At 42.7% G+C, this 15961-nt stretch overlaps 2 protein-coding genes across 2 annotated transcripts in view; both read right to left on the bottom strand.

The window, feature by feature from the left end:
- Positions 1-747: 747 nt before the first annotated feature.
- On the bottom strand, positions 748-2101 carry LOC141003528 (myelin-oligodendrocyte glycoprotein-like). Its single transcript, XM_073474894.1, has 2 exons — positions 1761-2101; positions 748-933 (listed from the first exon to the last, which is right to left on the bottom strand). Exons 1-2 carry the CDS (start codon positions 2083-2085, stop codon positions 842-844), a joined length of 417 nt encoding a protein of 138 aa, XP_073330995.1. The 5' UTR covers positions 2086-2101; the 3' UTR covers positions 748-841.
- A 373-nt stretch (positions 2102-2474) lies between these two features.
- The window catches only part of LOC141004000 (butyrophilin-like protein 2), a 34089-nt gene continuing 20602 nt past the window's right edge, over positions 2475-15961 (bottom strand). Inside the window, exons 5-7 of the mRNA XM_073475501.1 lie at positions 3287-3613; positions 2697-3023; positions 2475-2485 (exon numbers count right to left, since the gene is read on the bottom strand). Of these exons, the coding sequence (XP_073331602.1) occupies positions 2475-2485; positions 2697-3023; positions 3287-3613 (665 nt within the window). The remainder of the gene's footprint in view (positions 2486-2696; positions 3024-3286; positions 3614-15961) is intronic.

The following is a 15961-nucleotide window of genomic DNA, read 5'->3' on the forward strand; positions in this document are numbered from 1 at the left end:
TTAAATGGTCTTGCCCCGCCCTACCTCTCTGAGCTTCTACACCCTTATACCCCCGCCCGCTCTCTCAGGTCAGCTGACCAGCTGCTCCTGAGGGTGCCTAACACCAAGCGGAAGCTCAGAGGGGACCGTGCCTTTGCTGTGTCAGCTCCTAAACTATGGAACGATCTGCCTCAGCACGTTAAACAGGCCTCTTCCCTGTCTGTTTTTAAATCTCTTCTTAAAACCCATCTCTTCTCCTTGGCCTTTGACACCCAGTAAGACGTCGATTTTATCTCCTTGTTTTTATTGCTTTGTATTGCGTGGCTTTTATTATTTTTTACTCATGTTTTTGTTGTCTTTTAATTTATTTTTGTATTTATATTGTATTTTTCTGTACAGCACTTTGGTCAACTTTGGTTGTGTTAAAGTGCTTAACAAATAAAGTTGGATTGGATTGGATTGAACTGGACTTGTTTATATCTGTAGACACTCTGTGAAGGTCATGAGACATTTAGTTACTACAGAGACAAGCTGTCTGTGCATCTGAGGGTGTATTTACACTTTACTGTCAGAGTTCAAAGGATCTAAACCACATGTTTCAGTCCAAACCAACATGTGACATCACTCTGACATCACTCTGACATCACTCTGACATCACTCTGACATCACTGATCAATAGTCAATTGTCATCAATAGTGAGTGTGTAGACTGTGTGAGAGTCAGTAGGAGGAGTCAGAGTGAAGAAGAAGCTGACGAAGCTTCCTCCTGTCTTCATCAGTCGTCCATCAGCTCCTTCACCTCCATTTAGTCTCTGATCCAAAGTCACATCAGATCAATAATCAAAGATTGACCAACAGACCGATCAGACAGATTGATCAGCCATCAGAGGAGTCGGATCAGTGGAGCTGCTTCTGTTCCTGATGTCCACTGTTTCATCTTTGATCTGAATTCTCCCTGCAGAGGAGACAGAGGACGGTTAGGCAGAGACAAGCAACCAACCAGAGACAAGCAACCAACCAGAGACAAGCAGCCAACCAGAGACAAGCAGCCAACCAGAGACAAGCAACCAACCAGAGACAAGCAACCAGCCAGAGACAAGCAACCAACCAGAGACAAGCAGCCAACCAGAGACAAGCAGCCATCCAGTGACAAGCAACCAACAAGAGACAAGCAACCAACCAGATACCAGCAGCCAACCAGAGACAAACAACCAACCAGAGACAAGTAACCAACCAGAGACAAGCAACCAACCAGAGACAAGCAACTGACCATAGACAAACAGCCAACCAGAGACAAGCAACCATCCAGAGACAAGCAACCAACCAGAGACCAGCAACCATCCAGAGACAAGCAGCCAACCAGAGACAAGCAACCACTTAGAGACAAGCAACTGACCAGAGACAAGCAACCAACCAGAGACAAGCAGCCATCCAGTGACAAGCAACCAACAAGAGACAAGCAACCAACCAGATACCAGCAACCAGCCAGAGACAAGCAACCACTTAGAGACAAGCAACCAACCAGAGACAAGCAGCCAACCAGAGACAAGCAACCAACCAGAGACAAGCAACCAACCAGAAACAAGCGGCCAACCAGAGACAAGCAGCCAACCAGAGACAAACAGCCAACCAGAGACAAGCAACCAACCAGAGACAAGCAACCAACCAGAGACAAACAACCAACCAGAGACAAACAGCCAACCAGAGACAAGCAGCCAACCAGAGACAAGCAGCCAACCAGAGACAGACACACAGACCTCTGTTCTGTATCTTCATACTGACCTTTGACTTTGAGCTTCACTGTTTTCCCTCTCAGGAAGTCTCCGTCCTTGTTGATGACTCCACACATGTATCTTCCTGTGTCTGTCTCTTTGGGGTATTTCAGGGTCAGACTGAGGTCTCCAGTCTTCAGCAGGTCTTTCTTCATCTCTGTTCGGTCTTTGTAATCCTGGTCCTGTTCTTCAGGCTGGTCAGATCTGTTCTGATACAGGTGGACTGTCCTGCCTGAGGGTTTATAGCATCTCCACTCCACTGTAGCGTCCTCAGGCAGGTCAGGTGTTGTTTTGAAGGGCAGCTGGACAGACTCCTCCCCCTCCTCCACCTCCATCTGACAGTCTGAGAGGACAACAAAGCACAACATCAGCTGTACAGACAGCAGCAGCAGTTTTGAATAACTTTATTGACTGATTACAAAGTAGTAGAGAAAGCTGAAGGACAGAACCAGGTGAGACCAGCAGGTAACAGGGGACAGAAATACAGGAAGTAAAACCAGGTGTTCAAGGTGTTGGACATGATCAGAGTCCTGATGGTGTTGTGATGTTTTGTCCCTGTGGTCTTCACAGTAATGTCTCCTCTCAGTGTTGAACTGCTGTTTGTTGCTTCTCTTTGTCACTTTCACATTTCTGGACGTCAAATTTAACATTTTCTTTGATCAAGTTCTTCAACAGGTTTGTTCTAAGTGATGAAAAGATTTGTTGCTTCTTTCAGCTCGTTCCTTCAACTTTCTTCTGGATCAAATAAAAACATCACATTCAGATCAATACTGTCAACTCTGATTGGAAATCAATCAGCTGATTGATGTCAGTCTGACCTCTGACCTGTATCTACAGTACTGACCTGTATCTACAGTACTGACCTGTATCTGCAGTACTGACCTGTATCTACAGTACTGACCTCTGACCTGTATCTACAGTACTGACCTGCATCTACAGTACTGACCTCTGACCTGCAGCAGCACCTGTTTCTTCATCAGGATGTGTTCCTCCCTGTTGTAGACGGTGCAGATGTAGGTGTCTGTGTCAACGTCTGTGAGGTATTTCAGGGTCAGACTGAGGTCTCCAGGTTTCAGCAGGTTTCTCTTCATCTCTGTTCGACCTCTGTAATCATCGTCCTGTTGTTCAGGCTGGTCAGAGCCGTTCTGATACACATGGACCTTCCAGTTGTCTCTGTCCGTCCACTCCACTTTAGCGTCTTCAGGCAGGTGAACTGTGGTTTTGCAGGGCAGCTGGACAGACTCCGCCCCTGAATCCACCTCCACCTGGTAGACTGAGAGGACAACAAACCACAACATCAGCTGTACAGACAGCAGCAGGAACTGTGATGGTAACAGGACCTCACTGTCTCATCCTTCTCTTATAATCCCAGACCTCACTGTCTCATCCTTCTCTTATAATCCCAGACCTCACTGTCTCATCCTTCACTTATAATCCCAGACCTCACTGTCTCACCCTTCTCTTATAATCCCAGACCTCACTGTCTCATCCTTCTTTTAGGATATTACAGTACTGACCTGTATCTACAGTACTGACCTTTGACCTCCAGCAGCACTTTTTTCTTCATCAGGATGTGTTCCTCCCTGTTGTAGATGGTGCAGGTGTAGGTGTCTGTGTCTCTGTATGTGGGGTATTTCAGGTTCAGACTGAGGTCTCCAGGTTTCAGCAGGTTTCTCTTCATCTCTGTTCGACCTCTGTAATCATCGTCCTGTTGTTCAGGCTGGTCAGAGCCGTTCTGATACACATGGACCTTCCTGTCGTCTCTGTCCGTCCACTCCACTTTCGCGTGTTCAGGCAGGTGAACTGTGGTTTTGCAGGGCAGCTGGACAGACTCCGCCCCTGAATCCACCTCCACCTGGTAGACTGAGAGGACAACAAACCACAACATCAGCTGTACAGACAGCAGCAGGAACTGTGATGGTAACAGGACCTCACTGTCTCATCCTTCTCTTATAATCCCAGACCTCACTGTCTCATCCTTCTCTTATAATCCCAGACCTCACTGTCTCATCCTTCTCTTATAATCCCAGACCTCACTGTTGACAGTCTGTCTCAACAGTCAGGGAGCCACCAGAGTAAAGATGCTGCCCATGTGCATGATGGGTAGTGTAGTAGTAGTGACATACCTGACATGAAATAGAGCCTAAAATGTAGTAAAAGCGCTCCAACAAGAAGTCCAACAACCAGGAGAACCAGGAGAACCAGGAGAGCTGTGGCCCAGGATGGGAATCGTGCTGTGGGAACCAGAAACATAAAGAACATGACCTCTGACCTCTGACCTGTATCTACAGTAGGTTTTAGGGTTAGTTGCTGACCTTTGACCTGCAGCTGTACGTCCGTCATTCTCAGTTCTCTCTTTCTTCCCCAGCTGATCCATCTGACGGTGCAGGTGTAGGAGCCGCTGTCAGAGAGGTGGAGTTGTGTCAGGTTGAGGCTGAGGTCTCCAGTTCTCAGAGCGTCAGTCTTCATGGATGTTCGGCCGCTGTAAAGCTGGTTTTGGTCTTTAAGTTGGTCACCTTCCTGCTGACGCTGGTGGACGGTTGAAGGATCCAGATCGTAGCGGCTCCACACCACTGAGGGCTCGTTCAGTTCAAAAGTCTGAGACTTACAGGGCAGCAGGACAAACGGGTCCCCCTCATACAGCTCCACAGCTGAGGCATGCTGGGAAACTGTGAGGTCACAGACAGAGAGGGTCAATGACAGCAGCCTTATTTCATGTCATGAGTGAATGTGGTCCTCTGCAGTGTGTGCAGCCTGTAAACTGTGCTGCTAAAGCTCAACTCAGACTCTGTGTGAATGAAGGCCAACATCTACATCCACATGTGACGCTGCTGTCAGCAAAGCATCATTATTACGTCTGTTAAGTTCAGGCGTATTCTAGTTTGATCATATTTTATTATTTAGGATGAAGCTTAGGGGCTGCTAACATTTGAAGGTTGCACCAGCTGAATTAAAATCATTATTATTAATAACGGTGCATACGTTGCCCACTGCTGGTTACATGCACAGTAGTCGTTTCACTTTTCATGACTCAAATTTTAATGAGCTTTAATTTTTACAACAAACAAACAAAGGCAAAATTAAGATACACAACTGTGTGTGTTGATAATGAAATATCAGTGTGGACAATAAAATAAAATAATGAGGAAAATAATAATAATAATATAAAAGTATATTTAAAAGAAAAAAATATATATACACAACATAAAAAATAGTGTCCACGACAAGGAAAATTAGTCCATGCATGACATGTTAAGCAGTCTTTCCCGTAGACTACCAAAACACTGCTGCGTGTCCATTCATTGTCCAATGTGAGGTTGAGGTAGTCTTCCAGTAAACAGATCCCTGCATTGCACCCAGACCACCTCCATCCTCATTTCTGTGACAGCCCCCCAAGAACAGACCACAGTGATCAGAGTGTGCACACATACCTTTTAGCTACCATGTAAAGAATATAATCTTAAGAACATTCCCCATTTCTCATTATATTTATCAATGTTGTTTATTATACTACAGGATATTCTATCAAAAGCCACTACTTTGCCTAGCTCTGTAAGCCAGTCTCGAAACAGCCTTCTGCATCTTTCCACTTTCTCATTATCATCTGTTTGCCAATCATTATACTTGTCTGAATCCAATTGGTTGGGGGTTTTACAATATGGGCCATGGGCTTAGTGTTGCCTAATATGTAAAGACTGGGGCAAAACTCAAAATCCACTCTTATGACCTCTGTGATATTCTCATGAACCCTTTTCCAAAATGTCTGAATCTTTGGACATGAGCATAGGGCATGTGTTAGGGTACCCAGCTCCCCTTCACACCTCCAACAGTCTGGCGTTTCCTTTATACCTAGCATGAATAGCCTACTTGGGTACCAATAGAATCGATGAAGGATTTTAAATTGAATCAATTTTATTTTGATATCCTGGAGACTTGTTTAGTGACTCCAATAATTGTATCCCAATCGTTTTCTGCAATTGTTATGTTCAGGTCCCTCTCCCATAAGGTTTTCAGAGCTGTGTTGGACGGGTAACCAGTGTGGTTCATAAGCATAGAGTAATCATGGGAAACCCCATGTCCAATCCCTGCGATCCGCAAAATCTCTTTAATGAGGTCCATGCCCTGAGGTGGTGTGTGTGTAGAGCCAAAAGTAGTAATAAGGAGGTGACTCAGCTGAAGATATCTCCAAAATTGATTGTTGGCTCGCTTGAATTGTTCAACCAGATTGTCAAATGACTTCAGGACACCATCTTTATAAAGATCACCCAGAGTATGTACCCCCTTAATCACCCACTCCCTCCATATAGGTGGTGATTTACTAATAAGGAGTTTGGGGTTGTCCCACAGACCAGAGGAAAAGCTTAGAAAGGGGTTGATTTTAAATATACAAGACACTATTTTCCATAGTCCCTGAAAATGAGAGACAACAGGATGGGATCGAGCATTCGGAGGCATTCTTGCAGATAAGAATAGCAACGGAGGTAAGGAAATGCACATTGACTGCTCTATTGTGTACCAAGGTGGCGCTCTTTCTGGAGGTAATGCCCAGTGTACCAGTTGCCTCAGGTTGAATGCATAATAATAAAACAATAGATTTGGGAGTCCCAGGCCACCTTTCGCTACCGGCTTCTGCAATTAAAGCAGATGTATTCTTGGTCTTTTACCATTCCAAAAAATCTTGTTACAAAGTGCATCAAACTGTTTGAAGTATTTTACAGGGATATTCAGTATTAACTTTTCCCCATAATGAAAGATAAAGTGGAGACCATCTTTCCAAATCTGTGCTAATTTTTTCTAGTGGAGTGGTTCAAAATTACATTGCACTATTTTGTCTAATTGCCTAGGGCATAATATTCCCAGATACTTAATTCCCTTAGGGGGCCACTGGAATGATCCAGCTTGAAGTAATGTTTTTGGGTAATACGTCTTCAAGGGGAGAGCCTCAGACTTCGTCCAATTCACTCTATAACCTGAGAAGCTAGAGAAAGATTTTATATTTTGAGCAATGCGGGAATAGATTTGCCTGGGTCCGTAATGAACATTAAAATATCATCAGCATATAGCATAAGTTTGTGTGTGGTCCCGCAATAGGGACTCCAGGGATATCAGGGTCTTTACGAATTGCTGCGGCTAAAGGTGCCAATGCTAAACAAAACAGTAATGGGGAGAGAGGTGAGCCTTGTCGGGTCCCACGACCTAGAGAAGAAATGATGCCATTAGTTTGTACAGCTGCTTGAGGCTCATTATATAACAGTTTCACCCACTTTAGAAACGTCTGCCCAAAACCATAAATCTCCAGCACTTGAAAAAGGTATTGCCACTCTACGCAATCAAATGCTTTTTCAGCATCGAGTGCGATGGCTGCGGTAGGTGTATTGTTGTTCCTAACCACCCACATAACATTAATCAGACGTCGAATGTTATCTGAGGCAAATCTGTTACGTATAAAACCGACCTGATCTGCATGTATTAGCATAGTTTAACACTACTGAGATGATTTGCAAGGATTTTGGAAAGTTTTTTAGTGTCTATTGATATCAAAGAAATTGGGCGATAGCTTTTACGGTCTGTGGGCTCTTTGCCTTTCTTTAAGAGATATTAGAGCCTGAGACAAAGTGGGGGGTAACACTCCTCCTTCAAAAGCTTCATTATACATTTGTAACAAGAGTGGAGTGAGCTCATCCGAAAAGCACTTATAAAATTCTGCCGTCAGCCCGTCGGGTCCTGGTGATTTACCAGACCGCATCGTTCGAATGACTTCCTTTATTTCTTCAGCCATGATTGCAGCGTCAAGCATCTCACGATGATCTATATTCAAAGCCGGGAGGTCTAACCCTACCAAAAATGAAAGAATGTCCTCCTTTTGGCAAGACGATGTGGAGGTGTACAGTTTAGAAACATTTCTAAATGCCTCATTTATGTCTGACGTTTCCCGGCTTTATCCCCAGACTCGAAATACCTTTGTCTTGCTCTAAAAAGTCCAAACTCGACCTTCTGTGATATTATCCGATCATATTCATATTTAAGCTGCGTGACTGTCTTCAAGTTGTGTGGGGAATAGTTCTGCTTTGATTTGTCTTCTGCCTCTCCCACTTTCCTCTCCAAGTCTGCAAGCTTCCTTGCGTTTTGTTTTTTCTTGTGTGATGAGAATTGAATATCATGTCCCCTTATAAAAGCTTTCAAGGCCTCCCAGACTGTGCCTACTGATGAGACAGAGGCAATATTTGTTTCAGTGAATAACTCTATTTGTGTTTTCAGCATTGCCTTAAAGGCATCATCTTGCAAGAGGGAGGAGTTGAATCTCCATCTTGGGGATTTCGTCACATCATCAATAGGCACCAGGTCAAGCGTCACTCTTGCGTGGTCCGATATTAGTATGTTGCCAATTGCACATGACATTGTAGATGGAAGTATTTCTTTGGAAATAAAAAAATAATCGATTCTCGTGAATACACCATGCACTGCTGAAAAAAAAGTATAATCCCTCCCAGCAGGATTAAGCAAACGCCACACGTCCACAAGACCCAGGGCACAGTACTGTTTCTTAATCGTGAGAAGTGATTTTGGGGGTTGGGGTTACTCGGGACACTTCTGTCTAGAATAGCATCCATAACAATGTTCATCTCCCCAGCCCAGATAATTGGATAACTTCCAATATCAATCAATGTACATTCAAGGTTAGAAAAAAACATGGGTTCATCAACATTTGGGGCACATGAATTAGCCAATATTATTTTTTTCCCTTGGACTTCAGCTAAAATGATGAGACACCTCCATTCAGCATCCTTCACCTCTTTTAGACATTTAAACCGCAAATGTTTATTCACTAAAGTGATAACACCGCTGCTTTGGCTCGTTCCGGGACTACAAAAAACATATCCCACCCATCCTTGACGCAACTTTTTGGAGTCCTTCAGAGACATATGGCATTCTTGCAAAACAACAACATCATATCTGACTGATTTCAAACTGAAAAGAACCTTATTCCTCTTAGCTGGGCTTCCTAAACCATTGACATTCCAGGTGGCTAGGCGCAAGTTTTTATTATCATGAACAGACATTGTAACTTTGCATGGAAATGTATAACTGTGGTAGTGAGGAGGTTCCATGTCTTGTTTTCGCAAGTGAGACTGTCATGAACGTACAAACGTGAAAAGCAAAAAGCGAACAAAAATAATAATAGTAATAATTACAGATTAAATTGAGGTACATAACCATGTATAAACTGCGCAAACCCTGAACACTGCGCACTATAAACCTTTACCAGTCCGTAACTGTCAGTAAAGCAACTCTGACAAAACCAAGTCCATCAGTTTCAGTTTGTTGAAGACGTCTCACGTCTCACCCAAGAGGCTTCTTCACTTCTAACTAACTGGAGGAGCTGCAGGGTTTTAAACTCTGTGTGGGACAACTGGACACTTCAGACGCTAACGTTACAGTGTTAGCAACAAATCCATCAGCTCAGAGAACTTTCTCATTAAGAACAGTCCGTCAGAGACGCCATCATTATGATATAATGGTATAACGTAACATTATAACGTTACATCTGCCAGATAATAAAGTAGCATTACATCACCACATGTTGTAGAGGACACTCTGACCACCTGATGTCACTGTTGATGTTTCACACTAGCTGCAGATTTAAGTTATGTACTGGTGGTTATCACCTGATCAGAACACTTTGTCCCCCTTATGTTCCCTTGTGATGTTGTTTGGTAGCTAACGTTGGCTAGTTTTAGCCGTTAGCCTCTTTGCTAATGTGTAGAGACAACACAGTGATTAACACTGCCTGAAGGAAAGTGCTTTCACTGATATTTGACACAACAGTATTTTGGTTCAAGTGTCGGGACTCTGTTAAACTCTAACAAATGACTTTATGGCCACAGCAGGGTTGTGTTAGACCTTCAAAACAAAAGCTCTGATGTGTTTCAGCAATCTGAACTTGGCCCTTCCATGACAGTAAACCAGCCACATTATAATACTTTGGCACTGATTGGTCCCATCTTCCCTACGAGAAGCTGACAGACAGGAAGCTTCACCAACAGGAAGTGATTTGATTAACAAACTACAGATGAATAAACAGCCAGAACTGAATGAGGAACTTGATTTTGCTGCTTTTTGTCAACATTGAGTTGCTCTGTGTGAATCTTTTGTGTAACTGTTGTCGATGTTGTCGCTGCCATCTGCTGGAGCTGTTGTAAACTACACCCTCTGTAGATCACAACTCCAGCATCAGGTGGAAGATTCCTGTTGATGGGTCACAACTATAAAATGGATCATTTGTGTGGACTTTGCCCCGTACAGCTGCTTCAACAGGCCATATAACTGAGGACAGTGTGACTGCACAGTCTTCTACACTCAACACAAATATAAACACAACACTTTGGTTTTTGCTCCATTTTTCACCAGTTGAACTCAAAGATTTAAGACTTTTTTATGACCTGTTTGACTCCCTGATGAAGACTTGATGACAAACACTTCAGAGTTTTTATTCTTCAAGGTCTAACATGTCCAAGCTGTGACAATAAAGTTTTTTAATAGTTTAACAGAGTTTTCTTGTGATTTTTATGTCTACATGTGTCATGAAGCACTCCTGCCCTCACAGTTTTTAATCTTTTGTTCAGGTTGGACCGGAGTAGAAGAACCTGACGTCTCTGTAGTGCGATCCAACATGACACACCTTCAGTACCAAACTAATAAATGAGTTTCGATGGATCATTTGTGTGGACTTTGCCCCGTACAGCTGCTGCAACAGGCCATATAACTGAGGACAGTGTGACTGCACAGTCTTCTACACTCAACACAAATATGAACACAACACTTTGGTTTTTGCTCCATTTTTCACCAGTTGAACTCAAAGATTTAAGACTTTTTATGCACACAAGAATTATTTCCCTCAGCAGCAGTTTGTTAAAATGTGTTAGTGAGCTTGTCTTCTCTGCCAAGATAATCCACCCACCTGACAGGTGTGGCATATCAAGCTGCTGATCAAACAGCAGGGTTATTACACAGGTGGTCTTTGGACTGGTCACAATAAAGGCCACTCTGACATGTGCAGTCTGATCCCCTTCAGCTCACGGGAACAGCTCTGGTGGACATTCCTGCAGCCAACACGCCACTTTCATTGTGTTGTGTGATGAAACTGCACATCTTAGAGCGACCTTTGATTGTGAGCAGTCCAAACAACACCTGTGCAACAATCCTGCATTTATATTTGTACTGAGTGAACATTCATCAGGGTTTAAAGACAAGCAGCATTATTACGTCTGTTAACAGGAGCCATCAGAATGTGAGCGAGCTGCAGGGATCTAATCCTGAAGAACAGAAGTGAGGACAGTGTGACTGTACAGTCTTCTACATTCATCAGGGTTTAAAGACACAGTGAACATCTGCTGCCTTCAATCTGTTCTTCATGTGTTTCTCTGAACAAAACATGGTCCTGGAGCTCAAACACACTGATGAAGTGAAGATGAGACAAATCCACATTAAAGACACGACGTTGGACTGAGGTGATGATCAGATCAGAGGGAGGAAGGTTATCTTACCGTGCACGAGGATCACAAACACCACAAACATCTTCATCTTCCTGTCACAACTACAACAAGCACAAAGTCCTCTTTAATGAAGTCTCACGTCAGCTACGGTACAAAACCAGACGGACTGTGAAAGACTCAGCTGTCGATCTCACGGAAGTCCAGGTGCGCGTCACAGGGAGCAGCGTCCAACAGGTGATTTACCGGCTGCGGTCAAATCAGCCGCCCCGTTTTTTCCCAGTGCGCAAATGATCTAATGTTTACGGTAATCATAATGAACCCGCTCTGAAGAGCCGCTGGTTCTGAATCCGGATCAGCCTGCAGTCTCACAACCAGACCCATGAAACACACGGTGCTTTTACACTAATTATTCCCGGTAATGAACTGAAGGTGTCACAAAGGTATCCTTCCAGATTTCAAAGTAAAGGACGACGTGAGATGAAAACAAAAAACATTGTTTTCATAAGTAGTTCAACATTCATATACTGCTGAACTAAGTACTTTTTAGTCTACTTGTATAAGTACTATGAAGTACTTTTACTGTGTACTTTTTGAGTAATCCTTTGTCAAGAACTAGAATGAGTCTTTTCGTCCAACTTTGATGTGGAATTGAAATCATTTCTTTTATAAGTAGTTCAGATGCATAATACTGCTGAAGTCGCAGTTCATCACCTTCATGTTGGGCTGGATTAGTGGCAGGAAAGCGATGGCTGGTGCAGCTGGCAGAGCAGGAAGAGGGCGACTAGTGAGACTAGTGAGACTAGTTGAGAGCGAGCTGGTGGCTGGAGACGACCAAACACTTCACACATTGTGGGATGAAGCTCTGCTGTTTCTACCTGTTGATGTTCAACCTACCTGAGGTTGTTCTGATGTTGCAATGAACACACACATACAAGCATCTCTTAATGAGAACGATCTATTTCAAATACAAAATACTATTTACATTGTTTCACATTTTTAAAATAAATAAACAAAATATAAAACTATACTTAAAACTTGTCTTTGAAAATAAAACAGGATGAACACCTTTAATTATAAACATCGATCTAGTTATTGACATTTTAAATCACAGCATTTATTCAGACATGAGACACACTGCCATTCAAAGACTGTCTGACTAAAACTGGTCTCTAAAAACACAACAGAGAAAATAACGTCACATGTTCTGAACATCTTGAGTCCTACGTGCAGACAAAGCACTTCCTGTTTCTTGCCCTGGTGTCTTTGAGTTGGTCCTTACTCATCCCCAGGAGCTGCACGTGGAACCATCTATCACAGCGATCACACTGAATCTGTACAATGAAACAAGCAATTATAAAACCTAATTCATCTTTGCATCTGAAATAATGGAGTAGATGTACAACAGAGGATCATTTCTGGTTATCAGTCTTCATAATCATTGTCTCTTTAGATTTCTATTTAGTGTATTATGTCCACTTTATTACATGTAGCAAATAGTGTGCAGCATACTGGCCTCAAAGACTGGTGATGTACATCAAAAGGTACTAAGCCTCCAATATTTGAGGTGTATCTTTCTGTGAGGATCCTTCATTTTAAAACTATCAATGTTTTATTAAACAATGTGACGCTTTACAATTTAAGTGAATCCTTGCAACATATTATATAATGTCTCATTTTTAAATATTAAAAAACTGTTCTAAGTATTACTTAATTTTCTGGGACAAACCGTCCATTTTATCACTGCCACTGGACGTCTACGGTCTCTACAATGTTTTGACTTTCTGGCACTATTACTTGATAAGTTATGCAGTGCATGTGACCTGCTTATCTCTGCTTCCCATATTTTGAGAGTGACCCACAGGATGTTGGTGTGACAACGTCTGAAAACACACACAAGCCTCTTCTCCAGTGATCCCTTCTCCATTATGAGCGGTGCTTCAATGCATTTCTTGGATTCAAGGGGTAAAAACTATTTCAGCTAAGAATAGCAGGATTTCATATGATGGACTGTTTTGGTGTGTTGATTATACTAAAGCCACTTATCCTGACTGCTGTGATTGTAAATCTGTAAATATCAGTGTCAGTGTCAGTTCCCAAGAACTAGAGGAGCAATTTAATAATGTTATGTCCTTTAGATAATTATGTCCATTTTTGATTGACACTGTCGGAGAGTTATTCATTAAACTACATGTTAATTATTGAGGTTGTACTTTGCAGTGTTGCTGGACAGGACTGCATTATATTGAGAGGTGTTTCTAATATTTTGTCCACCCCATTTGAAGACGAGAGGGACAGAATATTAGGAACACCTTTCAATATAATGCAGTCCAGTACAACATGTTGTGCTCACATCACACAGGGCACCATGTGTAGTGTTCATGCAACAGTAACAGGGAGTTTTAGGTTAAATTTGGCTATCAATAATAATTAATGATTATCAGGGATAATTATTAATTATGATTAATAATAAGATCCAATTTACATTAGATCAACTCCATCACCCTTGAAGAAGGGAAAAGAGCCAATTCACCAAATCAGTCTCAGAAAAGGTACTAAACTGTTTGTAACTCTGATTAATAATTAACTCAATAACTACAACCAATATTACCATAACAGCTGTAATGGTTGAAGGATTTTGGAGCTCTTGACAGAGTCGAGGTTGGCAACATTCACTCATGTACAATATTAAATAGGCAGCTTGAAGGTTCAAAAGTCTTTTATTTACACAAAGATGAAAACACACTAACTAACATGTACTATATACAGGTGTGTGTGTGCGTGTGTGTGTGTGTGTGTGTGTGTGTGTGAGACGTGATGCCAGGTTAGAGAAGATGGTTAGTAGCATGTAAAGACTCTGAGTCTGTGTGAAGCATAATTCAACTAACGTCAAATTAGCTGTGTAGCAAAGCAAACTACCAATAACCTGACCTGAGATCACAATAACACCAAAACAAACACATAGATTGAACAGATGTGCATTACATCAACCAGAGTTAAACAGTCCTGTGCTTAGCCATGCTATGCTATGCTATGTGCTATCTAGGCCCAGTTCAACGTTACCAGTCTTTGAAGAGAAGGTGCTGGTGGTTCCTTGGCTGATGAGCCAAGCAGGAGAAGGTTGTAATCCCAGTGTTGAACAATGCTGTTCTTGCTCTGCAAGATCTGATGAAAGACAGCAGATGGAGGAACCTGGTCGCCCCTTTCCTTTGCAGGGATAGCAGCTCGGTGCTAACTTGCTTGGTGTTCCTTGGATTGTGGTGTTAGCTGGCAAACTTTGCATCACAGCTGCTGGTGCTAACTGATCAGGAATACTGGCAGGACCTCGTGTTGCTGCAGTGAGGAGAAGTTCTTTGGGCCTAATGCAAATGTAGCTTGCAGCTCTCAGCAGCTGTTGGGCCCAGAAGAGTCCAGGAGAAGAGATCTTGAGGGGATGCAGCCCCGTGGAGAGAGAGGTGGAGAAGAGAGAGAACACAGGAAGGAGCTGGAGTTTTGACTATCTGGTCAGTGGGGGGTCTGTCTCTCTGACCAATAGCACCTCAAAGCTGAATTTGCACCTCGGTGTGAAGACTGGGGAATTCTGGGAAATGAGTTCAGTTCAGAGCCCATTTTGAAATCCACAGTGAACGACTTCATCTGTGGGTCCCAACAAACACCAGCACCCACTGTGAGCTCAATAATACACAGTGTGATTGTGTCCTGTTGGACAGTGTTAACACAAAGTGAAACATGATGAGCTTCCTCACAGTTAAATGTTGAGTTGGACTATATTACATTGTACAGGTGTAATGAAATGGCTCATGATTGGTATTTCATATATACAATGTCCACACATGTTATACGTATGTGGTGCTGCTGATAGACCCAGTAATGCTACAGTTAATACAATCTATGTCATACCATACATTTACTTACATTATAATATTATGATAAAACCACATTATAACTACACATTATGAGAAACACTCACCCAGTCAGCAGTGGGAGGCCCAGATCCTGGGGGCTTTGAGGCAGAGCACATTGCACAGTTGTTCTCCAGGTCAAACCGCCAACAAAACAATATTTTATGAACACATACTGTTTATATATATACATTTTACAGTCTACTGGCAGCAGCAGTGCAGTCAAATGCCATGCGGTTCAACTGTAAATTACAGCTTGTGATCTCCAAATGGATATGTCATTTAAATATTGTCCAAAGGATGAGCTACCACAAAGTCTTCCTGAGCAACGCTTGAGTCATCAATGACTGGCTGTGCAGCTGCTGTCAGAAGCGTCTGGACTCAACATGTTCACCACTGCACGTGTTACCGGCACCAGACCTCGAGGACATCTGGACCAGTAGCAAAGGACACAGGCCAGGAAGCCCTGTGTAGCAGAGAGACATTTTCTGTGGGATGATATAGAGAGGACAAAAGTTACCGTCCTGCTCAGGACAGTGCTCGTTTGTTTCTCAGCTGCGCATGTGCAGAGCATGAAGCTGAAGTCTCCCTAGTGGATCCACAGCAGCAGCACAGCGCCACCTACTGACTGGTTTGTGTATCAACGTGATGTAAAGTGTATAAACACTGTCAGAATAATTCAAATGTTTGTGTATTCACATAAAAAAACTTAGCATGTGGCATTTCCAACCCAAGAGTTGTTTTTAATCTGACTGTGGATCAAATAAATGAATTATAAAAAGTGCTGATTCAGCTTTGACGCAGCATGTAATCTGTAA

The sequence above is a fragment of the Pagrus major genome, chromosome 10, assembly GCF_040436345.1.
Source record: "Pagrus major chromosome 10, Pma_NU_1.0".
Classification (NCBI taxonomy): Eukaryota; Metazoa; Chordata; class Actinopteri; order Spariformes; family Sparidae; genus Pagrus; species Pagrus major.